General features: G+C 50.6%; 2 protein-coding genes across 2 annotated transcripts; both read left to right on the top strand.

The window, feature by feature from the left end:
- Positions 1-317: 317 nt before the first annotated feature.
- NOLC1 (nucleolar and coiled-body phosphoprotein 1) lies at positions 318-12,032 on the top strand. The gene is made up of 14 exons (XM_055720587.1): positions 318-474; positions 635-690; positions 781-902; positions 2,478-2,593; positions 3,369-3,510; positions 4,039-4,142; positions 4,842-4,992; positions 5,864-5,998; positions 6,422-6,511; positions 7,438-7,584; positions 7,808-8,362; positions 9,079-9,191; positions 9,556-9,636; positions 9,919-12,032. Exons 1-14 carry the CDS (start codon positions 364-366, stop codon positions 10,075-10,077), a joined length of 2,082 nt encoding a protein of 693 aa, XP_055576562.1. The 5' UTR covers positions 318-363; the 3' UTR covers positions 10,078-12,032.
- A 929-nt stretch (positions 12,033-12,961) lies between these two features.
- Positions 12,962-25,854, top strand: LOC102047748 (2-hydroxyacylsphingosine 1-beta-galactosyltransferase-like). The gene is made up of 6 exons (XM_055721407.1): positions 12,962-13,151; positions 19,211-20,058; positions 22,939-23,078; positions 23,272-23,348; positions 23,732-23,951; positions 24,915-25,854. Exons 2-6 carry the CDS (start codon positions 19,213-19,215, stop codon positions 25,228-25,230), a joined length of 1,599 nt encoding a protein of 532 aa, XP_055577382.1. The 5' UTR covers positions 12,962-13,151; positions 19,211-19,212; the 3' UTR covers positions 25,231-25,854.
- Positions 25,855-27,625: the final 1,771 nt, after the last annotated feature.

The raw sequence follows: 27,625 nt of genomic DNA on the forward strand, positions 1-27,625 counted from the left end.
AGCGGGCTGAAGTTTTCCCTCTTCTAATGCCACACACGCGATCCCGGGTTTCCTCACAGAGGCTGCCCCGGCTCCCTCCTCCGCTGCGGGCCCTAAGGCTGCCTCTCCACCGCAAGCTGCCTTCGCTCAGGAGCGGGCGGCGCCGCCCCCGGTCCCCTCACGCCGGCTGTGCCTTACGGGTCCTCCCTCTGCGCGCCCCGTCCCGCCCGCTGACCGCCGCCCGCCATTGCCGGGGGGCGGCCGCTACGCCTCACAGCCCGGCCACGATGGCGGGAGGTGGGCGGAGCCGCGGCGGCGTGCGCGCGTCCGTGCGTGGTGGCGGCTGCGCGCGTGCGCGCAGGCGGCACGTGGCGGCGGGGCAGCATGGCGGCGTGGCGCGCGGTGCCCAGCGACCTCTTCCCCTTCGTGCTCACCTTCCTGCGCGAGAACCGCTTCGAGGGCGCCGCGCGCGCCTTCGCCAAGGAGGCGGCGGCGGTGAGGGGGGGGGGGGGGGGGGGGAGCGGGCTCCGGCGGGGGGTGGGGAGCGGGCCCCGGGCAGGGAGCGGGCCCCGGGCGGCCTGCCGGCGGCACACCGGGCGCGGCACACGGGGCGGCCTGGCCGGCCGGCAGACTGACGCATCCTATCTCGGTGCAGAAGGAGCAGGACCCCAACGCCGCCTCCCTCCTGGACATCTTCAGTTACTGGCTGAGGTAAGTGCCGGGGGGGCCGGGGCTCCGCCGTGCTGGGCTCCCGCCGCCGGCCCTGCCTCCAGGTGCCCAGCCCAGCCTTTCTCCCCGTAGGTCTCCAGCGGCCAGGAAGAGGAAGCTGGTTGCCAACGGCCCCCAAGTGAAGAGGAAGCCCTCCTCCAGCAGCGATGGCAGCTCCAGCGAGGAGGACGAGGTGCCTCCAGCCAAGAAACCAGGTGGGGTTTGTGGGCGGCCCCGGGGCAGGCCAGGGCGGTGTGTGGCAATGGCCCCTCACCTGGATGTACCGTTCAGCCTTAGCAGCTCAGTTGCGGTCCTTCAGCAGCCATCGAGGACTGGGTTTGTGTTGACTGCTCTTGTTTCTGGTGCATCTTTTGCGCATGACATGTAGGGGATGTGTTCATCCTAGCTAAGGGCAATCTCTGTCCAGTTATAATTAAAGCACGTCATGGTTTGTGTCCACTGGAAGGTTTTAGCCATTCCATTTGTCCCTTTTGGCTGAGACTGGTGAAGGTGTTGGGCTGTGTTGAGTTTTGAAGGTGCTATTGAGGTAGCACCTTTGTTACCTTGTCTGTATTGAGATTCAGCTTTCCAAACACTCACTGATAGGATATTTCAGCAGGGTTACTTGTGCTTGCTTCAGCACGTTCAAATTATGTGTTGGTTTAAACATTGAGTGAAACTGGGGTTTGAGTGCATGTAGATTGGGCTGGTACTCACTTCATGGGAGGTAGCTACCTCATGATTTTATTTCCTCACTGTTTTCCAGGGAGGCTCAGTTTCACTGAGAGCTTTAAAGAATGGTTTCTCATCTTGCTATTGTAGGAAGACTGATTCAGGTTTTACAAGTGCTTTCATATTTGTTAAAATACGCGTAATTTGACAGAAGTCCTACATGGCTAAGATTTATTAGGGTCCTCTGTATTGGTGGGCACTATGACCTGTTTGATGCAGGGTAGTATCCTTGAGTCCAGAGAAGTAGCAAGCATCCTTACTCATCTGCTGCTTGTGTTAGGGTTACCACCTTTCTTTCTCTCAAGCCTGTGTCCTAGCGCTATCAAAAAAATGTGTCCCTCCACTGCACTTTGATATGTGGCAGGCTGTATTTTTTCTTTTTTTTTGACCTGGAATTGATTTTGTGCCTTGCCTTAACTACAGCGTATGCAAGTTTGTATGTGTCTAGCAGTAGATTTGCAGGAGAGGAGGAAGAGACAGGAAGAGGGAGAGTCACAGAAAGAGTCTTCAACCTGAGCCATCCTAAAGCTGAAATTCCACTTGGAATTTCTGATCTTTATTTGATAAGGACACTTGCAACTGTAACTTGAGGCAAAAATGATTTATTTTGCTCTGTGTTGTTAAAAAGCAAATCAGTAACCATAAGGAGTGTATTTGGCTAAAACATGTTAAGCAAAGTGCCTGGAACCTTAATGCAGCTTGCAGTGGTTCTCTTTGGAAGCCTGCATTTGTTCAGTGGGTTTTTGTAAGCTGGAAGGTGTGGAGACCCTGTTAATGTTACCTCAGCCTATGGGGGTGCTTTCCCTGTGGGATGTCCTTTTTGGTGACGGAAGTCTGCACTTCAGTGTGTACATGACAAAAATCTAGAACTGGTTTTATCCTCTTGCCTACCCATTTTTGAGTCTTCTACCGCACCCTGCCGGCTCAAAAAACAAAGTCAGTGTTATGAACTTGAGTCATGGTTTAATGACCTTTCCCCTGATACACACTAGTGCAGGATATAGGTACATGAAAGTTGTGAATTAACTTACCACCAGCGTGCTGTCCCTCATTTGCAGCTAAAGCAGCAGCTGTGCCCAAGGCAAAAGCAGTTTCTCCAGCCAAGAAGGCAGAGAGCAGCAGCGAGGACTCCAGTGATGATTCAGATTCAGAGGAGGAGGAGAAGCCAAAAAAGGTCAGCTTTTCTTTCCAGACTCTTAATACATGTTTGACAGTGATTGGCAGTAGCAAATTTGACCAGCAGAACTCTCTTTTAAATTTGGCTCACTTTTCCTGAGCTATGAAGTGCCTAGACTGCTGCAGGTGCAATGTAAGAAGACATTGCTGTAGCAGATGATGTGCCATTTGGACTAGTCCCATGAAAAATGAATTTCACATCCAGCACTCGCTTGAATTCATATCCAGGTCTGCTCCTTTCTTTTATCCTAAGATTGCCAGGGCTTACTTCCCACCCCCCAAGAAAGATTTATTTGCAAGCACTGTAATAAATTTAATCTTTTTTAAAATGTGTGTATATGTAAAAAGAGAATCTTCTCTTTGCTTTTTCTTGCTGCAGTCATGGTTTTGAGAAGGGACAGGGGTGAAGAATGGTGTCAGTGTACACTAGAGGAGACCAACCAGAGTTGCCCAGTTAGTATTTTCAGTCTTCAAACTAGTGTAATCTGGAGAAGGAAGAGCACAGTGCCAGCCTCAGAGCTGCCCCATTTTGAAGAGGCAGAACTGGAGGCTGAGGTGCAAAGGAAGTCTTCCATGGGCTGCTGGGAGGTTTCCCAGAGGAAAATTTATCCAGAGGTTTTCAGGCTGTAACCATTAGGCAGAGTGGTGTTTTCAAGTGAAAATGGTAACCTCTGTGAAAGCTGTTTATATACTCTCTTTACATGTCCCAGTTATTAGTCTCTTTTTCTTTTCATGGGTACAAGGGCTAATCACTTTTCCCTTTTGTTGTTTAGAAAGGTGCAAAACCTGCGGTGAAGCCAGCTGGAGCCAAAATCCAGCCTCAGAAGAAAGCAGAGAGTTCCAGCTCTGACTCAAGCAGCTCAGATGAAGAAGCACCAAAGAAACAGCCACCAAAACCAGCAACACCTAAAATGGGTACATCTTATTGTGTGTCATGAGTCAAAGTGCAAAACCAAAAATCCCAGGGGAGGAGTGATGGGGACTGTACCTACATGCAAAGGCATATGTATTAACAAACAGTCTGAAAATCTGCTGTCACTGCCATTTGTACATTGTACTGCCAGTCTGCTTCTGCCATGGAAAAGGTGCAGAACTGATTGTAAATAAAACGTCTGGTCTCAAATGCTGCATTGTTTGCATAAGTAGCTGTAACCAGCAACCTTAACTGTTTAAGATATGCTTTTGACAGGGTCTTCCCCTCAAAGGGCAGGGAAGATCTTTACTTAGCCTTTAGTCCTGGGACTTCTGATGGTCTAGAATGATAGTTTTCTGAAAACTCTCTAAGCTTGCAGTAGGATAAACCAACAGTCTTGTGGTACTGCCTTAATTTGCCCTATTGGGTTCTGGTGGTTCTTTTCTTTCTTTGATACTTCATGCTGAATGTCATTACCCCTCACCTACCACGGCATATTTTCTGATGTCCCTTTTTACTTCTCTCAAAAGGGAGTAAAGCTGCCCAAGCAGCCACCAAGGTGGTCAATGGAAAAGCAGCAAGCAGTAGCAGCAGCAGTGAAGATTCTGATGAGGAAAAGGCTGCACCAAAGAAGGTAAATTAGACAGTGAAAAACTTCATGAATACTGTAAAAGTCTAGTAGTCTAGTATGGTTGGGTACATGTGTCTTGCAGGTCCTGTGAAATGTGTAGACAAAGGCAGAGACCTCACAGATGCTGCGCACAGCATTTGGGGCTCTTAGACCTCCTTCTCCTTTATACAGTGGGATTATGTGTTCTAGCACCTCTCCATGCACTGACTTTCTTCCCTAATACCTCCTTACCACTTCCTCTGCTCCTTCCTTTTACAGGAAAACATCTTATTGTGTCAAAACCATATTGTAGTCTCCATTACATGTTCACTTTTGCATGACTCTTCTGTGCTTAGCTATCTGTAACTTTGAGTTTTCCACTAGGCAGTGTTAAAAAATGCTTTCTGCAATAGAAAAAAGCCATAGTTGCGTTAAATCAGTTGGCAGTTGTTACCATTTGTCAGTTTTGTGCCCCTTAGTCAGAGGAGCTCCTCATTGGGGATTCATGCAGCAGAAAACAACAGCAGAGCGGCCAGAAAGGTCATAATGCTTGTGTGTTTCCTAAAATTTGCATTTGAGAATCTTCATTAGTCTTTTCCCCTTTGTCTTCCAAATTTGCTCTCTTAAGTGAGGTGTAGAGTTAAACAAGATCCCCATCAAGCTGTCCCCACAAGATTTCTGTAACTTCTTTTTTGACATTATTTCTTTCCTTCTTGTAATAAGGCTATTCCCAAGAAATCACTTCTACCGAAACCTGCAGCCACTCAATCATGTCCAGGGAAGAAAAAGCATGCCAAGGAAAGTTCCAGTAGTGAGGACTCATCTGACAGCTCGGATGATGATAAGCCACCTGCAAAACAAAAGCCGAAGTCTGGTGAGTACTGAATACCACAGCAGCTACATGGACGATGCTTTCTGCGAGTCCCACTGTCCTGGGAGAAGTGTGTGTGCAGCACAGGCAGGTCTTGCTGCACACGAGGTTCCAGGTGGTGCTGTTGGTGGCACTGTGAACCAGAAATACAGCAGCTCTTTTCATGTGGGCTGTTGAGGCTAAGCTTACAGTTCAGCTCCTCTCTCAGCAAAGGATGAGGAGTGAGAGGGATTGTGACAGACTCTGCCTGGTTTGCGTGTCTTCTATTCAGGTAGCCTTCAAGTACATTCTTCTTGCAGGTTTCCTGTCTGCCAGGATTTGGGAAGTAATTTGCCAGTGGTATCTTTATTCTGTAACTGCTGCAATTTAAGCTGGTTTATGCTTTGTGTGAAGTATGCAGGTCTGTTCAGTTGCAATCCAGCTGAGGGGCTAAAGGGGCCTCCGTTCAGTATCATACAGGGCTTTTAGGATTCCAGTAGAGAGCTGATGTGAGTGGAGGATCAAGCAGCAAAACTCAGTCTGATCCTGTAACCAGAGGATTTGAGAAGGCAGTAAATGGAAACAATCAACAACTGACATCTGTTTTTTTCTGAAAAAGTTTGGCAACACAAGCACCCATTCTTCTCAAAGTGTAGAGGAAAAATCTGCAGAGGTGGTTGGGTCTGCTGAACCCTGAGGAGAGTCAAACTCCCAGTGAAAACAGGAGGTCGCAGTGGGGTGGGTGTAACCTGTAAGCTAGTATCTTTGATTGTAGCAACGGAAGGGGAATAAATGGAACCAAACAGCTAGAATAAAGCACTTCTGATATAACAAACATCTCATGTGCTGTTCACATAACCATGCAGGCTTTTGAACACTGTGTCTCTCTTCCTAGGTCAGTACAGTGCTGTACCTCCTCCTCAAGATACACAGACAAAAAAAAGCCTTGCCAAGGCTCCTGCAAAAAAGGCTGAGAGCAGTGACTCTTCAGACAGTAGTGATGAGCAGGTGCCCCCAAAGGGAGGAGCAGGTAAGTTGTGAGGAGAGGAGGCTGCAGAGGAAGTACTGCATGGTGTGGACACTGTTTTGGCAGTGTCTTGGTTTCCTTGAAAAAGCCATTTGACTTTGGTGTCTGTGTTGCTATTTGCTTCTCTAGAAGCTTCTGAGTAATTTGATGGCATCCCAAATAACACTTTGTACAACTTGCGGATTCAAAGTGAGTGCAGGTTAGATTACTTTGCACGTGTTGGTTTGAAAAGTCATCATGATCTACTTTAGAGGAAATAAGCCAGGCCCATTACTGCAGCTGGCCAAGTCCTTGCTTGGCTTCCAGTGTGCTGGCTGAATGGCTGGTGCACTGAGAAGGGAGCTTTTCCACATCTGGAAAGGTCTGGGTTTTGGGACAAAGGTTTGGTGTGGATGTGGTCTGTTAATTTTCAACTTGCTTTTGCAGGCAAAGCAGTAGTAGCTAAAGCAATCCCTGGTCCCCAAACCAAAGCTGTGGCTACCAAAAAGCCTGAATCCAGTTCTGACAGTGAGTCAGGTAATTCAAGAAATAGTCTTGATTATTTTTGCATTAATGTTTTTATTGGCCAGGTTGCTGTATGTTGTTATCTGTACAATCTGTACGTATCTGTACAATCCTTTAGCATATGAGCTCGAAAGCTTCACAGTCTCCATAGCTAGCAAGACGTGCTGCATTTCCCCTCCAAGTTCAAGGTGCTCCTTTTGTGTACCTCGGCACCTCTGGTGCCACGGTAGGGACTGTGGCTGGCAGCTGCCTGTCTGTCTGCAGACTGTGTTTTCTGGTTTTGTTGCCTGCTTTCTCAGAAATTGATGAGGTTTTGATGACTGTTACTGGAGTGCTCAGGAATGTTGGAATAGGTCAGGTTTAACATTCCAGGTTGCTGTGACATACAGTACAAAGGCATATTTGTACACAGGAGTCTCCAGTCCATTCTCAGACTGCTGCTAAACACATCTGATAAAGGAAATAAAAAGCTGAAATGAGATACTGTGCTGTTGCTACCTCACTTTCCCTGCTTTGTCGATTTTTATCTCCTAATTTCTTGCCTGTTCTTTGATATTTACCACACAGCTTCGTTTCTCAGTGTTTCTTCTCCCCAAGTTTGTTATTGGTGATACCTGTACTCTCTTTCTTCAGTTCCTTATCCTGTACTTCTTCTACATTATTCTCCAGACATCTGCTTCCTTGTGCATGCATTAGGCAAGAATGTGAACTGCTTGTTTCTACTTCCTCCCAACAAAGATGATACATGGAAACATGAATGCTGTCCCTTGACCATTCAGGTGTTCATCAAATGCTGCTTATTGACAGTTATCTAGTGGCTCAACTGGGTGACAGCCTTTCTTGCTTTTCACTTCCCCATGAGTTACATACCTGTTGTTACTAAAGTAACTTGCACCAAAAACTTACTAACTTAACACTTCTTTTGTTGGTTTGTCTAGATTCTAGCTCTGAAGATGACAAGAAGAAGGTAGGGAGTAAGCTCCCAGCTAAACAACCAGTGATAAAGAATACTTCCAAAACAGCAAAAGTAGCCGTCAAGCCTGGACAAGCAAAGAAAGACTTGAGTTCCTCCTCAGACAGCTCAGGTATTGGGGTAGGAGGAAAGGAGAATCTCCACATACACATTGTGCTCGCTCACACCTCTGTGTTTCTAGGCAGGGTATGAGGGTGCGGTTGGACAGGAATACAGATTGCAGCATTGTTTCCAGCAGCTTTTGAAGCGCGTTGCATCAGCATTGAATCTGTAGGTTAGCTTCATGTTGAAGAAATGGGGCTTTACCTTGATTACTCTTTTCCTTTCCGTTCTAGATTCTGATAGCTCTGACAAGAAGGCCCCTGTGAAGCCCACAACTAAAGCAGCAACCCCTGCAGCAAAGAAGTCACAAGCCACAAAGAAAGCACAAAGTAGCTCTGATTCAGATAGCAGCTCAAGCAGCTCTGAGGAGGAGAAGAAGAAAGGCACTCCAGCTAAATTAGCTGGCAAAGTGGGTAAGCCGGCATCCAAACCTTCTACCCCAGCTCCCAAAGCTGGCACTTCTGACTCTGATAGTTCAAGCAGTGAAGAAGAAAAGAAGCCAGCAGTGAAACCAGCCACCAAATCTACAGGAGCAGCAAAAGCAACTGTGGGGAAAAAGGTAGCTGCTTCTAGTAGTAGCAGCAGCTCATCTGATAGTTCCAGCGAAGAGGATAAGAAGCCCAAGAAGGCGGGGAAGGTGACACAGAATGGTTCTAAGACCTCTGCCTCCACAGAGAAAGCAAAAGCATCCACACCAGCAGCAAACAACCTGAAGTCTAAGCCAGCTGGTGGCAGCAGTAGCAGCAGTGAAAGCAGCTCTGAAGAAGAGACTGGAGAAGTCAATGGAGGTATTGCCTACAGTCTGGGAAGTGGGTCTGTCAGGCAGTGTTACTGAGCTAGACATGAATGGGAGCTTTTCCTAAACAATATTCAGTCTAGTTTCTGTGTGCTATTAGATTATGCCATCTGGTGTAGTGCTGAGAGGAAAGAGCTAGTTTTTAATTTGGTGTGATCTTTTTTGTCTGTATTGCATATCTGATGGCAATGGAATTTGTGGTAACATTTCTGTACAGTTGTCAGTTGCCATCTGTGCATGCACAAGGTTGTTAGTGAGAGCAAGGCGTACTGCTGGAAGACCTTGTCCCTGTTGAGTGGGACACCACCACAAGTGATGCCCCAATGCGCAATCTCAATCTTTATCCCTCCAGGAGCAAAACAACTTTGAATGCACTAGCAATGTGTGCAAGTGCATACAGTGTGACTCCAAGAACTGGCAAATTTTAACCAACAGAACTTTCTCAAGTGCACTAAATCATCAATATAGAGGTACCCTATTCCACAAAATTACCTTTATTCGTTAGGATAGGATGGCAAAATTGTTGCTTACCCAGAATGGCCATTAGTGTCTGTTAGAGCAGTCTCTTTTCTGGGTGAAGTGATGCAGGGACTGATTCTTACATCTGTGTGTCAACACTGGGTTTGCATTCTTGGGGGGGAGATGCCTTTGCCTTTCCCAACACCATGCTTACTCCCTTTTGAAGTTTTACTGCTGTACATTTAATAGGCACGATCAAGAAGAAACAGAAGAGGGAAGATGTTCAGGAGTCAGAGACACCACACAGTAAAAAAGCAAAGATCAAAGCCAAAACACCACACACAGTTCCCAAGGTGAAACAGGTGAGTGAGGGTGGACTGTGGTGACTTGTGGGAGAGGCCTCCTGAACAAGGAGGTTTGTTCTGGGGGGAGGCTGGGCCCACAGGATTACTTCTGGTTTTGCAATTGAACCTTGTCTGGAGAACACTGGGAAGTGCGTGCAGGTGTATAATGTTATTCTGGCAAATGTTGATTGGATATGCTTGCGTAGGAGCATCCCTGAGCTGCCTGATAAGAAGGGAAAGAATTACGAACCTGAGAAATTACTTAAAGGTGGAAGTGATGTGAACAGAGCTCCACCTTTGCAGGGAAAGGAGGGAAGAAGGTTGTCCCTAGGGGGGTATCATGCATGTGTATGTGCTTACTGAATCTTGTTTTCTTTAACAGCCAGCCTCTCCATTCCGCCGCGTAAGGGAGGAAGAGATTGAGCTGGATGCCCGTGTTGCTGATAACTCATTTGAAGCAAAGGTAGGGCTAGGTAGTGCCCAGAGCAGTAACGCTTGACCTACGCAAATATGCATCAGCAGAGCAACCTCGGCACGCTTGCGGGGAGTCTTTTTGGTGGAAACGTTTTCCACCAGGAGGTGGTGGTAAGAGGCATGTGAGCACTGGCAGGAGGTGTGTGGGAGTGGTACCAGCTCCAGTGTCAATGTACTGGTGATTGCTGGGTAGGGTGAAGTGCAAAGCATTGTCTCTACTCTCTTGGGTGCTGACCTGAATTTTTTTCCTTTCCTCCTTCAACCCTTACAGAAAGGAGCAGCTGGTGACTGGGGTGAGAAGGCTAACAATATCCTGAAATACACTAAAGGCAAATCTTTCCGCCATGAGAAGACAAAGAAAAAACGAGGCAGCTACCGTGGGGGCACTATATCGACCCAAGTCAATTCCGTCAAGTTTGAAAGTGACTGAGAATGTTTCCTTCAGAATTTATAAACCATCTGCTCACCAGAATGGTTTGGGTGGGCATGTGGACATTGTGGATGTCAAGCCTGCCTGGAACGCTACCTCCCCTAGCCCATTGCAGGGCAGGCAGTTCCAGTGTGGGGATGTGGGAGAATGGTTCGATGTTTCCCCCTTTTATTTCTTATTCTGGTTTAAGCCCCTACTTTGGAACCATCCTTGAGCTGGTGTTACTGGCACCACTAGGGTGACCTCCAAGACTTAAATTTTCTACAGTCTTATTTTAAAAGGCTGGCAGTGATTTTTCATTTTGGTTTCCTTCCCATCTAGTAGAAGGAAGATAAATCATTCTCATGTATCTTAACCTCCCACTTCTTTTTCAGCCAGTTTAACTCTTGATACCTGTGAAATGGCAAGTATTGTAACTTGCCTTTGGCTAGTTACTGTAAGAGCAACAAGTGATTTGAACCCTCTGGCTGTAATAACCAGCCCCACATGACTTTTCAAGTTGCAGTGTGACCAAGTCTTTTTGGTTTCCTTCTATGGTTTCACCTTGCAATAAATCCCTATCTTCCTCTTCCTTCCACTCCTGTTGAGGCCGCTAACCAGAGTACTTGGAGAAGTGGAGCCTAAATACACCTTAGGAGTTGAGTAACTATTGTAGTTGCAAGCTGGGGGCTATTGTCAGAAAGACCAAGGTCTATAGTACTGCTGTGGCAGACTTGGTAACCCCTTGGTTGGGAATGTAGCTGGAAAGTGGAGGTTATGACGTTTGGCTCAGTGGGAATGGGTAAGGAGGCAGAGGAGATCATGCCCTCTTTTCTACCCTGCGCTGCTTTTTGCTGTGTTTTTGTTACAGAGGCTCTGACTGCCATGTGGTGTTACTCCTTGTTCTCTCTGAACACGAAACGTGCCAGCTTACGCTTACTCCCAGCAGCATGTGCCGTGCAGCCTGTTAGGAGTCAAGAAGAATGTATCATTAATGCCTTAAATTTATTTTCTGGGTTGGATCACTTGCTCTTTGAGCTGTCTTCCATCTGTTAAGTCCCTCTCGAGAAGTAAAATGCCAGTTTCCCTGTAGCACTAAGGCAAATAAAGCCTGATGCTGTAAGGTTTGAAGTGTTGGCTACAAGTACATGTTCCGTATGGGGAGCCTCAAACAAGTTCAGTAACTTGGAGCCTAAACTGAGACTTTGTGAGCAACTGAGGTAACGTAATGGTTTGCTGCTGCTGAGAGGGGGGCTTGTTTTGCCTCCAGCTGTTCGACTGCGACCATATTTCTGGTGTGACTCACATCTGGTAGAAAGTGGTTCCCCCAGCTACTTTTTTCCCCGTGTTAGGTGGGTTAAGTCAAATTAAATTTGTGGAGCAGGCTGCTGAGCCCATAGCCAGTGTGACCTGGACAGCGGTAGTGTGTGTTTGCAGAATGGGGCGGTGGGCTGTCAGAACTGCTTGCCCCGTCTCATGAAACTGCCAGCCACCGAGAGTCTGTGCAGGGCCTGATTGCCATGTTTCCATTCCCTCCCCCAAGGGCGAGAGTGGGGAGAGCCCTGTTATTACAGGAAGCTGCATTTCTGCGCAAAGCAGTGTCACCTAATTGAGGGTTGGATGAGGCTTGAGGAGCCACCCCCGTATACATGAGCTGCAACTTGTTCCGATGAGCATTTTTCAGGACTTCCCCCTCTGGCTTGCACAATCACTGTGCATTCTGGGCTGCGGTGCAGAGGGATGCAGGAGACCACGGTTACTACAAGGAATTAAAGGTTAGGGGCTGAAGGAAAGTGGGAAGGGAGGATTTTCTGCCTGGGCATTTGAACATCTTGCTTGTGATTTGTCAACCTCCATCTGGTTACGGGAGCTTATATTTGAAATTAAAACTTTGTAACTACTTTCTATGTTTTGGGGGTATTTTAGGTGTGAGAATTTTAATGTGTCGAAAATAAAAAAGATTGCTGCCTTTGTAATGCGAGTGGATCTGGTAGTTAAAGGTGTGTGGAAAAGGGCTGGTGTTGGTGCTGGGGATACTGCAGCACTGTATATGTCTTGTCTAGGTAGATGCTCACATGCATGTAACAGGCCTTCAGGAGTGAAAGGTGGCCTGTGCAGCTGGCTGTCAAAGGGCTTTCTAAGAAATTTGGATAAAACTGATAAAACTCTAGAATTATATTTGCTTCTATCGGGACAAACAGGCTGCTCGAGTCCCTTTCTCACCAGAATATCTGGTTAGCTCTTCTCAAACATCGCTACCAAATGCAGTGTAACATAAGCGGCACTGGCCTGTGGGAATAAGAAGCAACAGGCGTTGGCAAACATTTCCGTATATACCTGGTTACCAGAACTGTTTTCTGGTAGTCCCCTTGGTTCTCTTCCTCCTCGGTGACCATGTGTGCGAGGAAAAGAGACTTGCTAACGGGCAGGGCGGGCGCAGCTCTTGTGTGCTCCCGCGCTTGGTTTTACGCCCCTGCTACGCCTCTGGAAAGGGGGGGCTGGAAAAGGTGGGGGCTCCCCCGGCGGCTGGGGTGACGCTCCGTTAGGCGCTGGGGGGGCAGCTCCCCGCGCAGGCTCGGCTGCTGCCCGGTGACCTGCAGCCCTGCGCTCCGCGGCCCTGCGCGCCCAGCCCGGCTTCCCTGCGCGGCTCCGGCTGGGCTCAGCGCTGGAGCCGGGCGAGCCGGGCACCCGTGTGCCAAACCCTTGGGGTGCCCTGGAACGCGGTCACCCGCGCCCGAGCTCCCCTGTGCGTGCTCCCCGTTCTGCTGACCCCAGTAACGTGTGCGCAGGAGGATGGGGTCCTGGCCCTGTGAGCATCCCAGCCGGGCACTGCTCGCTGGAGTGCAGTGAGGCAGGAGGGATGCGGGGACCCCGCTCGCTGGGGGATGCTCGGGCGGGGCAGGGGGCAGGGCAGGAGCCGCGGGCTGGGGTGGCGGGGGCGGCTCTCCGCGCTCCCCCCGCCCGGCCCGGGGCGGCCCGTGGGCCCCGCCCGGCCCCGCCCGGGCTGAAAGGGGGAGGCGGGCGGCTGCTCCTGTCCCAGCGCCGCCTCGGCTCTGCGTGCGCACCGGGCCGCGCCGCCGGCCGCGCTCGCTCAGGTGGGTGCCGGGGTGGGGATCCGTAAGGCCGCGGCCGCTGCTCCTCCTGCTGCCCGTCCGGGCACCGCGGGCCGCTCGCCGTGCCGAGAGGAGGGGGAGGCTGGGCGGGGGTCCCCCTGCCCGCGGGGGCCGGCTCGGTGCGGGTGGGCGCTGGGTGGGCTGGGCCCCCGGCCGGGGCGCAGCGGGGGCCCAGCGCCGGCTGAGCCGTGCGGGGCCGGAGCTTCGGCACGCGGGCGGGCGCTGGAAGCGCTGCTGTGACTCGCCTCGCGCCCCTCCGGGAGGGGGTCCCGGGAGCGGGTCCCGGGAGCATCCTCTGCTCCTGCCCGGCCGCCTCGCCCCAGGCATCCCCCGCTTTGGTTGTGGCAGCTCAGCCAGGTCTCATTCCTCCGGGGCGCTCCGAGCCAAGAAGCTGTTTGGTCTGGGTTTGCCTTTCCTTTTTTTTTTTTTTTTTCTTTAACGTGGGGGTGTCACTTGGCTTACTGAAGATAAGTAAGCATCTCTAGCTTCTCTGCTTCTGCCAAATGTGATCAGACTTGTCTGTCAGGACTCTATCAATCCCCAGTGCTTCCTACACAAGGTTTCACAACCTTCTGGGATGTTTAATGACTTTAAACGTGGCCCTTCTCTGTAGAAAGAAGCTGAAGTGACAGGGCAGTAAGCGGAAGACTTGCTTCCTCCCTGCTCCTGGCTGCTTCTCTGCAGCCTGGTCGGTCGCACCTCTCCAGCTTTCTCTGCAGCCTCCAGAACCTGCTCAGCTTGGCCACCGTACAGGCGTAATTGCTTCTTAAGACCAAACCCTGCACAGAACCGTTGTATGCTCTCATGTCGAGATGTATGGCTCGGGCGAATATTTGGAAATGGCCCCAAGCCTTTCTGTCTCCTGTATCCAGGGATTACAAATGATATTCCCAGGTGCTCCCACACTGCAGCCAGACCTGGGACCTCTCACAGGGAGCGCAGCCTGGCGTCGGCCGCTGCTGCCTTGCAAGCATGTTACAAGTGAGGGGGAAAGGCCATCTGGAGGAACTTGCTGTTGTGGAGCACTGGGGGGGCACAAACCCTCTGTCCATGTCAGAAAACAGCTGGGCAGCCTGTGGATGTGGAGTGGGGGGAACCTTGCTCATCACCTAGGTGGGATGGTGAGAGGCCAGGTGGGGAAGCAGGTGTGTGGTGTTTTATGCCATCCCCCAGCTCAAGTTGTTGCAGGTGTGTGAGTTAGAGACCTTTTTCTTTTCTCAGTTGTTATGGACCAGTATTTTCTTTAATACCACAGTTCCCTGGCTGTGTCCTATGGACTGCCCACCTCCTGCTGTCCCACAGATTTCCACCTTGCCTCTAGAGCTTCCCCAGTAAAACTCAGATGAGCCAGGAAGGATGTTGAAGATGGACCAAAGTCCTAAAAGTTTGGAACTAATTGGGAACAACATCAGCTTTTGTCCAAAATGGATGAGGACAAGCAGAGTGCTTCTGATGCCACGGTGTGGAAGCAGTAGTGCTGAGCCTGGTGCAAAGCACAGGTTGTTCTGATGCTGACTTGATCACTGCTGTGGTTGTTCCCTTGAGTCTTTTGGGGTCTGGGCTTTCTTCATTCTCTGTGTTTCTCGTGAGCTGCTGTGAAGATGCTGAAAGAAAAATGCCAGAAAGGTACACTGTTTTGCGCAGATCATCTGTGCACTGTTCAGTCTGTGTGCAGATGGTATTTTAAAAAACTTGGGGCTGTAGGCTGCCCGGGGAGGCTTATATTTGAAGGGGAAGTGGCTTTTTTTTTCTTGCTTGTTGTTTTCTGTATTAATACTAGTATTGGTATACTGCAATACTAACATTAGTATTTTAGTGTTAGTGTTGTTTCCCCAGGTGATGGCTCTGGTGAAACAGGTGTCTCTGGTCACCCAAAACCAGAGCACAGAAACCCACCAAGCACTGAGTTGGATGTGGTTGATGGTTAGACTTCCCTTTTTCGACGTGCCATTTATTAAGTTTACTTTATACAGCATTGCATCCTCTAGGTTTTTACTAGAGATTCCCCCAGGCAGCTCCTGCTTGTAGTGTGACATCTTCCCACAGTGGCAGAATTGCTCTGCCAGCTGCTTACCCGCCTGCTTGCACCCGGTTTTGGCTTCCATAAATTAGCCACAGCCAGGCTGGCTGTCATGAACTTGATGGTAGCAGATGGCCCTGTTTTTTCTGGATCATATCCAACAGATGAGGCAAACTTTGGTTTCTTATTCCAGGAAGAGTTTTGAGCATCCAAGTGGAAGATGCATTTCCTTGTGGCTTCAAATGAGTTGTGCTGCTTTGTTAACTCTTGAGAAGTTTACGCTGAAAACATTTCTTCCTCTGGTGGGCAAGAGCTGGATAGAGACTAGGATGCAGGAAGGGAAATAATTGTGCCCTGTTGATATGGGCTTCCAAGCCCTCTGCAGGAACTAGGTAACACAATACTGGAGGAAAGGGAGAGACATAAGCAGCAGCGTCCTTGCACTGGAGTCCATTTACTGCTCTTTCTTCATGGGCTTCCCTGCCTAGACTGCTTGCTGTCAGAGGTTTTAGTACTTCAAACTAGTAAAAATCACCTGAATTAAACATCTCTCTTTAGAGCTGTAGTTTTTCAGTTACTTAAGTTAAATTGATGTAATTTTCCATCGATACCAAAGTCGTTCCCTGTCAAATGTGTTAAACAGGGCAAAATCAAGGGGCAGATTTCAGCCCAGTAAGAGTTTTTTTCAGGGTAGGGGAATTCAGAAGGCTGTTTTCTCTCTGCACCCTTTCTGCTGCCTCCCACCCCAATGCCAATGCCCTGCCGTGGCTTTAAAAGCAAACTGCCAGCAGTAGAGGGCGGCCAGACACGCAGGACAGGGGGATGTCATGAGGGGGCTTCCCCCTGTCCACCCCTCCTGCAGCAGGCTCTGGTCGTGGCTCTTGCTGAGGTGCCCACCCTGCCCCGCTTGCTGAAGCAGTGAAACTGAAGCTTTTGTGGCATGGGCTTTTTCAGTAGTTTTGTTCAACCCTGACTTCTGGCTGTCAGTGTTAATGGTGGTGTTTGGAGGGTTGCTCGGCGTACATCAGCTGGTCGGTGTGGCTTTACTGAGTGCTTCTCATGAAAACAGGGAAGGGTCTGCTCTGTGCAAGCCTTCTCCTGGCAGTGGCAGTGTTACTTCTTGCAATATTTAGCCCCTAGCCCCGTCCTTGCAGACTGCAAACAAGGAGGTGGTTCTGTCTGCTCCATTCTCAGATCAAGTGTGGGATCTGTTGCTTACTTGCATTTCATGCTTCTGCCAAGGCGCATGCTGTGAATTCACCTCCCCGCAGCATCACGTTCCCGTGCCCAGCAGTTCAGAGGCTTCATGGAAGCCCACCGGCCTACAGCCAGCACCCTGTGCAGGAGGACCCTGCTGCAAAGCTCCTGGGGCACCTTCGTTGTCTGGTGCTGGTAACAGGTAAACAATGAGGTGAGCAGGTGGACTGCGAGGCCATCTAGCCCTTCCATGCTTACAGGCTGGTTTGTCTTTCCCCTTTGCTACCAGCCTGAGATACTAACAGTGACTGGCTACTGAACAGGGGACAAAGAGCAGAGTGCTGCCCTTTGAGCTGGTATTTGCCTAAAAAGCAGGGATGTGCCTGGCTGAAACTCTGATTGATCTGGGGCTGGAGCCATGGCCAGGGTACCTCTCCAGGAGTGCATGGAGCAGAGATTGGCACTGGTGGTAAGAAAAAGGTCCCTTCCTGCAGCCTAGCATCCTCTCACCACTTTGGAAGATTTACAGTCTCCCTTGATGCCTGGGCAGGGAGAAGGGGTCCCTGAGCCAGCACCTGTAGGGGTTGCTCCTGATGTTAGAAGGGATGAAGCAGCCAAGAGCAGTTTGTAAGCCTCCTGTGCCAGCATCTGCCCCTGGCCAGAGGGCTGAGGTCGACAGCTTGCTTGTCATGTGCATGTTGGTAGCCCCTAGAGGGTCCTGGCAGAGCTGAGGGTCTCAGCAACATCTAGCGCGTAGGTCTGTGTCAGGACACAGCCCTTGCTGAAGATGGGTGACAAATTTTTTCTTTTAAATAACTACCTTTCACCTGTGCTGTTTCTTCACCTTTTACTTGTTGCCCAATGAGAAAACACACCCCACCCCACACATAAAACCATTTCTGCTGCTCTTCTCAGCATACTTACACATGTGTGTGACCTACTAGGTGCCCTGGGACAAGCCTACACCTGTTGCTGCCATGGAGCCTGTCCGGAGCTCCCGCTGGCCTGGGGAAGCCCAGCAGTACTGGGCTGCTGTCCCTTCCTCTCTCCTCTGGAGGCTGCATGTGCTCGGGATGTGCTGCACCATGCTGTAGCTGAATGCTTTACCTTCCCTGCTGTTGAGCAGGATAAATCCCACCCACCCCAATCAAGTATGCTGAGAACTAGACCAGCTCTGTAGGCTGTAGCTCCGTGGCAACCAGCCTGCTGGCACAGGCCGGCCTGTTCCCACTGGCAGGGACGCAGGATGCTGGCCATATCCTTAACTTTCCTCGCAGGGCTTCTGCCCTCTTCTCTCTAGCCCACTGCCTTTACCTCCATCCTCCTGGAGCTCTTGCTCTGTGGGTCTGACCACCCCCTTGGTATCTGCCAGCATTTCTCATGTTTCTCGTGGCTTCTGCAGGCACAGCCACCCAGCTGGCCCTGGGTGGGAATGTGGGCACTCGTAGGGGTTGCCTTTGAGACAGGGGAGGGTCTCCGCTGGTGGCTGCCCTGTTTCTTTCCCATGTCTTGTCCCCACTTGGGACAGGGAAGCGGTGCAGGAGGTGGGGAGAGCATGGCACTTCTACTCTGCCATGTCTGCACCCCCACATGCTGTTGCTGGCCAGAGATACCCAGCTGCTGAGGGGAGTCTGAAGATTGGATAAGATTGGATCTTATCCATGACTTTCTTTACTGCCTCTTAATTGATCAGGCAATAGCGGAGAGGCTGGCAAAAAATCTTGTACCAAATTCTGCTCAACCACATCCCTGCAGCCCCCCTGGGCTCAGCGTAGGGGGCCGTCCAAAACCTGCTTATCATTTTTCCCATCATAACTCCCCCCCGCCCCCCACCTTCCTAGCATGTCTGAACTGGGTCCTCAGGACATGGCTATGCTTCTAACTATTCCCAAATAATTATCGCTTAATTCTTCTCCCAAAATAATGTAAGGTGTGGGTGAGGCGCGTTCGCTTCCAGTGATGTAGCAACATCCCTTGCACAACAGAGACGTTGGGTGTTTCACCAAGCTGGGGGTGGGATGGCGGCCGTAGGAGTGTGACTAAGGGGCGTCAGCATGCTGCGGGTGTTGCGCGTTATCTCTGGGGCTGCCTTCTGGGTTCGCCTTCTTCCAGTGCATCAGCATCCTGGCGCCTGCTTTCCTTTCCCAGCCCTTTCCCTGGAGCCTCCCCACCCTCCCATGGCTGCTCCGTGGCAGGGCTCCCCGGGGCTGCGGTTCCCCACAGAGGGTCCTGCCCTGTGCCGGGCTCGCTCCCGCCCGGCTGTGCTGGGCAAGGTGGCTTGGCAGCCTCGTGAGGGCTGAAGCTGGAGCGTGCCTTGCGGCATCCCCACCGGGCTCCACAGGTCTCCCAGCGAGATCACAGACATCAAGGGCTCTGAGGGAACCGGCCATTCTGGCTGGGCAGAAATAGAAATGAGATCCGGCTGGGTCGGTAGCGGTAACTGGGGGCTGAGCAGCCGGTGGCGGTGCTGGTGCTGTGACCTAGCAGAGCTCCTCCAGCCACTCGCCCTCCCTGACCCTCTGCAGGTGGGTCTGCTGGCTCCTGAGCGGTGGGAGCACAGAGAAGTGGGTTTGAATTTCTGGAAAACTCCCCTGATACACCATGATAGCTGACTTTGTTGGGGTTTTGTGGGTGTGTTTTTATGGCTTTTTTAAAATTGCTTTTTGTTGGCTTTCTGGTTGTTTGGTTTTTTTTCCAGCGATGGACTCCAGGTCACTCCCAGCTCACAAGCTTCTGGTCTGCAGCTACAACCCTAGTTGTCAGTTGCCCAGGTACATGATGGAGCATTTCATACTATATTAATGGCATCTTTCTCTCCTTGCAGCAATGAAGATGATAAAGGTGCTACCGTGTCCTGCTGCTCTTCTCTTCCTAGTGGCTGCATTTGCTCTGGAGCCATCCCACTGTGCCAAGGTGTTGATCATGCCCACCGTCGTCTTTGACAGCCACTTGCGAGTCTTCATGCGAGTGGCAGAGGCGCTGACTGACCGAGGCCATGACCCCGTGCTGCTTCTTCATGAGAGTCGGGATGTGGAAACCTACCTGCCTGGCTTCCGTGTGCAAAGGTACTGGGGTATCTTCAGCACAGAGAGTGCGGACGCCTGGGTGCAGGAGAAGATAAAGCGTGTCTTCCAAGGGAAGATGACCTCTCTGGAGATGTTTTCCTTTTTGGAGAAGTACCTGGAAAACTGTGACCTGGTGCTGGGAAACTCCACCCTTCTGCAGAAACTCCAGCGTGAGCACTTTGATCTCCTGCTGGTGGACCCCAATGAGATGTGCGGCTTTATCCTGGCCCACATCCTCCGTGTCAAATATGCTGTGATCTCCACTGGCTTCTGGTTTCCAGCAGAGATTGGTGCTACTTCCCCCATTGCCTACGTCCCCGAGTTTAACTCCCTGATGACAGACAAGATGGGCTTCTTTGGTAGGACTTGGAATCTCCTAGTCTACATGATCACCCGTGTGGCTACAAAGTTGGTCATCCTGCCCAAGTTTGAGCGTCTCATGGAGAAGCACAGGGTGGAGCCCAGGACATCCATGTTGGACCTTGTCCATGGAACTAGCCTCTTCTTCCTCTGTAATGACGTCGTGCTGGACTTTCCCCGCCCAACGCTCCCCCATGTCATTTTCACAGGGGGGATCCTTGCTGAGCCTGCAAAGCCCCTTCCAGTGGTAAGTGCAGGAAAGATCCAAGTTGTGATGACACATCAACCCAGGGAGTTATCCAGTACAGACCTCCTTTTGAAGAACCTCTGCTCTGAAGCCCCAGGAGCCTGGAAAGCTGCTGTGTTTTGGCACTTGGGTGCGGCAAGGAGACGGGGAACAGTGAGGATCTTAGGGTTGCAGGGAGGGTGTGGAATTAAGTTGTCCACCCTGAAGCGGGATTTGGTTTCACTGTCCATGGAAGATAGCATGTGGGAGTCCTGGATTGGCAGTGTTGCCCCTGGGATCTGATCATGAGTAGTATGTTTGTTCCTACACTTGAAGTGGAAGTGGGAAGAAGAGTCTCCATTGCTTCATCCATGATTTATGTCAATCCAGAAATTCCTCCTTAATCCTATTTCTTTCAGGGCATTTCTGCCCTCGAGCTTGTAGTTTTAAGAACACATAGGGGAGAGCTGTGCTTGTTTCCCCCACCAAATTCAATGTGGAATTCCAAAGTGTGCAGAGCTGAAGTGTATCATCTCCTTTTCCTCAAGGTCCAGCCCTGAGAGAAAACTCCCCAGGCATCCCAGAGTCTTTCTGTGGCCTGTGCCACTCTATCCCCAGTAATAAATCCAGAGTTACGAGCTCTTAAATGCTCCAACCGAAGGCAATACTGGAACAGAGCAGACTTGTCTGCCATTCCTCCCATTGCCTTCCCACTTTTACAAGCACTGGGAGGGGATAAAGTGGGATAATGACACTTGGGCAGTCAGGTTGTCCTGATGTCCTGGCTGAGGGACTGAAATGGAGAAAAGATTCAAGTTTCATATGATTCGAGGCTTGTCAAGATCTCTGGCAGCTTTAATTGCGACAGTGAGTGCTGATTTTTTTTCCAGTTAAAAGGAAAAAGCGAGGTTAGGTGCTTGAGAACAGAAGTTCTCTGGATGCATTCGGCTGCACATCACCCTTTCCCGTGGGGCTCGGCATGCAGGCAGTGCAGCGCACGTAGGGTGCTCCGAAAGCCACGTCAGAGCACGGCTGCCTCACAGCTCTTGCAAAACGCTGGCTTGGTCCAACCTGGCCGCGTACGTGCCTGCCCTGTAAAGAAGGGAGTTGTTTGCTGGGGCATTACTCATGTGCTTCATGGCTTCCAGAACAGAGCCCAGGGCACCTGAGGGAAGAGCGATGGCGATGAGAGTGGGGCCCTGCGGTAGGCGGTGGCAGTCATGCCAGTGGGTAGGCGTGTTCGCATCCAGGTTATGGGATGCCAGCAGAAGAGAAGGGTCTCTAGAGGTCTAGATGTAGCTTAAGAAATCTCCCGTGTGAACTGGAACAGTTACATGATGAAGGTGTTTATTTCCTCGTGTTTGAAACGCTGTGATCGGTTCCTCTAATTAGGACTCTGTGAAACACCGATGTGTGTTTGAGAGATGGTGAGAACTTTTGGTGGTCAGCTGTGCTTCCCTAGCAACTTTCACGCTGTTTCTGCAAGTCAAATGCTAAGGCCCAATTAGAATGGATAACATAATCATTGTTTTATGAGTCACTGTAATTTAGAAAAGTAAAACTAGGGTTTTCTCTTCTTTAGCAGTTTTGGTGGTTGTGTTGCTTAAAGGATGTGAACCCAAAGAGGATGGAGAAACCAAAATCCCTTAGTTGAAAACTTCTTTGATTCTTGGCTGTTGAGTTGTTTTAGGGCTTTTTAAGCATATCTGCAAAGATTGGTCTGAGTCCCTGAAGCACACAACAAAGACAAATATCCCCAGGCAAAACCACTATGATAGGCTTTTTAACTCCTCTGTGCTAAAATCCCCCAACCTGTACACTACTAATAATATTTTATATTCATTATTATATTAATATCATATTAATATATTTATATTCAGAATATTAATATTCTGAATTAATTATCCTATTTTTCTCCTTTAATAACAGGAAGAGCTTTTTTTTTCCCTCCATGTTCTTCTGTGGTGTTTATTTCAAGGAAGTATTCCTGTCCATAGACAGACTTTGTGAAACTTCCCTGAAGTGCTCCTGACTGGGGCACACGGGAAACTTGAAGCCAAGCAGGATCCATAAGGAGAAATAGGCTCAGCCCAGCCTGGCATAAAAGGGAATAGTCTGTGTTTGCTCCATGGCAGCTGTGGTGCCTGATTTCTTCTCCCTGCAGCCTTCTGGCCCTGGCTGGAAAAAAATAGGGAGTGTTCTAGATACACAGCTGTTCATGCGGCGTTAGGGGCAGCCTCCAGATGAAAGACAAACAACAGTGGTGTTTGCTGGAGCTGTACCCACCGCTGCCCAGTGACCAAAAAACCTAAATCTGCTGTCTGCAAGTAGCTGTCAAGGGTGGATAGAAGCCTCCCGGCAAGATGCCAAAACCTTCTGCCGCCTCCAGGAGCTTTCGACGTTGAAGCATTTGTGGGGAATCTCGGCGAGATGCTTCTGGCTCTGCCTGCACAGTCTGGTCTGTTGTACCAGACTGGGCTGGAGGCACTGACAGACCTCCTGCCTTAGCAGTGGTGGAAAATAGCCTTCCTCTTTTTTTACTCCAATTTCCTTCTCTGCTCTGGCTGCTCCTGTGTGGGCCCTGTGTTTCCAGAGCCCGCCTTGCCAAAGAGTAATTGCATTAACGCTGAAGCAGGAGGTAATGTATGAAATGCCAGGTCTGGACACCTCCCTGCAAGCTCCCAAGCCTAGCAGGTGCTCAAGTAATTTCTGCCTGGCTGGGTGCAGAAATCACAGTGGCTTTAGAGTTCATTGCCTGGTGAAAACCACGTAGCTTTGTGCTCCAGGTGGACTTGGCTTCTTCCAAGTCCAAAGTAGACAACTTTCTGCTGGCAGAAGCAGTGGTGGGAAGGGCCTTTCTCCAACAAGACTTCAAGGCAGCTGTGTGTGTTTTGCCTGCAGGGTCTGCGTCTCTGGGTGGAAGCAGCAGATGCAGGTGTTGTTGTTGTCTCCTTTGGCATTGGGATCCGAGCTCTTCCGAGCGATTTGGTGGAGAAGATGGCTGGCGCGTTCGCTCGCCTCCCGCAGAGGGTGGTGTGGAGGTGAGGAGGGGATGGGATTCCTTTTAATGAGTTGGATGAAAATCAGTGTTGAGGAATGATTAATCTCAAAACACAGAATTTGCTTTCCATCTCTTGATCTGATTGAATTTATAATTACTGTGTGCTGCTTTTCCCTTGTGTTTCTTTTCTCCCCCTCCCCCCCGCCACCCCCAACCTTTATCTCCTCCCACAGATACTTTGGGCAGAAGCCAAGAAACCTGGGTGAGAATACGCTGATGATGGGGTGGCTGCCCCAGAACGACCTGCTAGGTAAGGGCTGGGCTCTGTGTGTGTGTGCCACTAGCAACATCCCTGGAGTTTAGCCCAAACCACAGCAAAGGCATGTGAGGACAGCAGCACCTGTGTGGGTCTAAGTCTGTTGCTTGTTGTGAGTCTAATTTGTACAAAACATGGTCCTTGCCTAACACCTGCTTGAAGCTGCATCTTGGCCCCTATCTCCCTCCTCCTCCAGGTGCTACTCAGCAAGTTTGGGGCTACCAAAAGGCAGGTGTGTTCCCAAAGGGTAACATACTCTGCTCAGCGTGCCTGGCTTTCCCTAAACAGTAAACATCAGTGCTGTGTGCTGAGGAAGCCACCAGCAGCCCTGTTCCAGCGTGGAAGGCACTGACCTGCTGCTGTTTCTTTGCCCACAGGCCACCCCAACGTGAAAGCCTTTGTCAGCCACTGCGGGATGAACGGTGTATTTGAGGCAATTTATCATGGGGTGCCAGTGGTGGGGTTTCCTTTCTATGGGGACCAGTTTGACATCATGACCAGAGTGCAGGCAAAGGGCATGGGTATCCTCATGGACTGGAGCAGAGTAAAAGAAGAGGATCTTTACCAGGCTGTCGTCACAGTTATCTCTGACCCCAGGTGAGGCATCGGGAAGCACTGAGCTCTTCCTCAATGCAGGCTGTGCGTAGGGACCACTGTGTCTTTGTGTGGAACCCTGTGCAGCCTGTGGTGGCTCCTAGACGGAGCAGAGCTGCAAGCATTGCTCAGGCAGCCAGATGTGTTAGTGCCTCAGCATCCTGAGATGCGGTCCAGGAGGAGATGCTGCAGCATCTGCTGTTAGAGAGCGTGGTCCAGTCCTGTTTGACTCTGTAATATTCTTAGAAAGCTCTCTGAGATGCTGAGGCACAACCTCTTCTCCTTTTAACACCAGCCTGTCATCAGGGAAAGTGGGATCACAACCTCACCTTGGGATGTCCCTGGTCTTGCCCAAACAGTGCAGAGAGGGGACTGCAGGTAACACTCCCTCCGTTCCTTCTGACAGCCAGATACTCTGCCCTCTCCTAGATCTGCTGCAGCGCAGCGATGCAGGGCTCCCACTTTCTAATGGGGCGCATGCAGCTGCTAGTGTTGGAAGTGCTGTCAGAGACCTTGATTATTTTTATTATTATTATTTTGGGGGGGTTACCTACTAGGAGCTCTCAACTACTGACTTCAGTATAAGTTGTTAAGGTGGGTGAAACTCTGTACCTTAAAGGATTTGGCAAGTCATCAAGTGTGCGGCTGTTGCTGGTGAGGTCTTTGGGTGCAGACTCCCCTCGGAAAGCAACAACCCCCATGAACCCACTGAGCAGGGACTTGGGAGCTGAGCTGCCAGCCTTGTTAGCAAAACACAAAGTGAAGCATGCTCTGCCTCACACTGCCATGGCTAACGCTTGCCATCAGACTGGCTTTCAGAGGCATATGTGAAGAGAATCGTGGAAGAAGTTTGCTGCTACCCCGAAGTATTATTTGGGACTTGAAAGCTCCAGTGGACACCGCAGACCAGTTTTCAACGACGGAGCTCCTGTCAGAAGGATAACTTCTTGTCTTCTCCCCTTGCAGCTACAGAAAAGCAGCCAAGCTCATCTCGGCTTTGCACCTGGACAGACCGATGCACGCTCTCAACAGGACAGTGTACTGGCTGGAGTACATCCTCCGTCATGACGGGGCACCGTATCTTCGCCCAGCTGTTTACGACCTTTCCTTATATGAGTACTTCTGCCTGGACATCTTGGCTCTTCTCTTGTTGTGTCTGGCTGGTGTTGGATTCGCCCTCCACAAGTGCGTGGTGTGGTGCAGAAGGAAGGGGGGCAGCCCCATGTACCAGAATGGCAACTGCATGAAAGGCCACTTCACAGAAGAGAAGAAGTTGCAATAGTGGCTCAGCATGTCCCAGGGCACATCCCGTCACTGTGAAACGAACTGCTGCCGTGCCAAGAAATGTATGGCACGCAGGCACGGAGCGAGGCGAAAGATCGGCAGGTCTGGGTGAGGAGAGGGGAGGGAGGAGCGCTGCAGGGACCTGCGTGCACACCTCTGTGTGCGGCGCTGGGGGCGGGGGCGCGGGCTCAGGCGTGGGTGAATGCACTTGGCCAGGATGCTGGGAATGGGGCATGGGTAGGTAGACTTCCAGGGAGATGTGCAGGTTGTTCCCTTTGTATTGCAAGTGAGGTTAGATGTTGGTGTTGCTCTTTGGGCTTTTTGGATCTTCTGCGGAGGCTCTGGAGGTAAGAATAACATTTCATGTGTGGCAGACACCCTTTTCTCCTCTGCCTTGTTACCCAGAGCCCTGCGGGTCAGGATTCCTTTATATGCAGGTGAGGAACTCGCGTAGAGCTGTGGACAGGGAAGGGCACTGAAAGTATCACCTACAAGAGAGTGAAATCGGTCTGGTTTAAGTTCTGTGGGTAAATATTGTTCTTCCTGCTTCAATCAAGCCATCCTGTTTGTGTTTGAGCTAAATTATTATTTTTTAAAATAAAGTTATATTCTTTCTCCTGTGTGGAAGTTCTCTGGCCTTGGTTTAATGTGGACCTGTGATCCTTGTAACAGGATGTTGTTCAAGCAAGATTAAAGTGCTTTTCCCTTCTTGTCGCTGCTGCTATGGTCGCCACATACCTCTGGATCCCTACAAACCTCCACCAGCAATTCCTTTTGGTCTTCCCACAGGATTTCAGGCAGTGCCTTTCCTCCCCTGCCAGCATGTGACACGCACCCATGCCCATGGAGTCTCCAAATCGGTGGTAAAAGAAGAATTTGGAACAGATGCAAGGATGGCAGGAAGAAGAGACAGTAGCTGGGAGAGCTGGTCCTGGGCAGTGGGCCATGCAGTAAGTTTATAGAAGCAGCAAGATCTGCTTTTTCTGAAGAAAATGCCAGTGTGAACAGGCATACCAGGGACACGGCATGGAGTGATACCTACGTATTTCTGTTCAGGCTGGGCTCTAGGGCATGTGGTGCTGGCTGCTGGGCCGGATGGCAATGCACACACCAAGGGCACAGGGCTCTGCTCCGCACTCTCGACTGGGGCCACCACAGTGCTGGCATGCGCTGGAGGTAACCTTGTTGCCGCAGCTGCCTTTGCTAGTGTTTCCAGGCTCTGCTCTTGCTTGCTAGTGCACATGTTTCTCTTTCCAGATGAAAGGTGCACTGCCACGTGCAACCTAGCGAACAGCAGTTTGGCTGGCTCATGGGATGCTCTGGGCTGGGACAGTGCCTGGCTCTGGCTCAGTGGCTCCTCCGAGGCTCGGCAGTGCTGCCTCCCCTCCCCTCCCCAACCCTCAGCTAGCAGAGGGGCTCTAGCGACACAGGCTTTGGATGAGAATCTCATTTGCCATCGAGGATGGATGAGATGAGCCCATAGACCTAAGCTGGGACCTGTAATTACCCTGTGGCAGAAGATGCTCTTCCTGGTGTTTCTTGCTCGTTCTGGGGTGCCCGAGCTTGCCTGTGGTCAGTGGTGGGCACAGCAAGCCATCAGCCTTGCTCTGTAGCAGCCCTGTGTGGCTTCATGCCCTCTGAGCTGGGGATGTGTCCCTGGTGTGGGGGGATCAGAGCCAGGTCAGCTGCTAACAGATGGTAGGGAGAAAATAGGGATTGTAGAAACACTGGCTGCCTGGCACCTTTCTGTGAGCTGAAATTTGAAGGTTGATGGGGTTTGGGGTATTTTTTTCTGTGTGGGGAGACAACACCTCAAGTTTTGCAGCAAGCCTGCCTGTCTCCGGCTGCACAGTAGTGGCTTTGTTGCCATCTCCTAGCAGATGAGCACGGGTAAGGGGGTGGAGGCTGGACTTTTTGCTCAGTTTTTTTGTCCTCTCTGGTGTGGAAGGGGGAGATCATTACTGCTGCCTGTGTGAGTTTGGCTATTTAGATTAGGCTCAATATAGCAAGCGAGTTGGGAAGCTTGTGACTTGGCGACAGTGTTGGGTTGCTTTGAACTTAAAGAGAAGAAAAAAGAGCGAGAACACAAGTGCACTGTATTTGCAAACTGATACTCGGGCTGTGGCTTGTCTCTGTCCCCCATGTGGCAAGTACGGTGGAGGCAAGGGGCGAGCTGCTCCCGTGTGGCCGTGCCCCACCACTTCTGACTTCTGTGGGTAAGAAGTGAACGTTCAAAAGCACCCACCCTGAAGTGAAGTGTCTTTCCCAGGAAAAGCTGCGTATGGGCTTAGAAACTGTCAGGAGCTATTCCTTGAGTTATGGCGTGGTTTTCTGGAAGTATTTGAATATACTCATTAAAGATGAGGGTTCTCCTAGCTTTTCCAACTTTGTTC

Source organism: Falco cherrug, chromosome 9, assembly GCF_023634085.1.
Source record: "Falco cherrug isolate bFalChe1 chromosome 9, bFalChe1.pri, whole genome shotgun sequence".
Lineage (NCBI taxonomy): Eukaryota > Metazoa > Chordata > Aves > Falconiformes > Falconidae > Falco > Falco cherrug.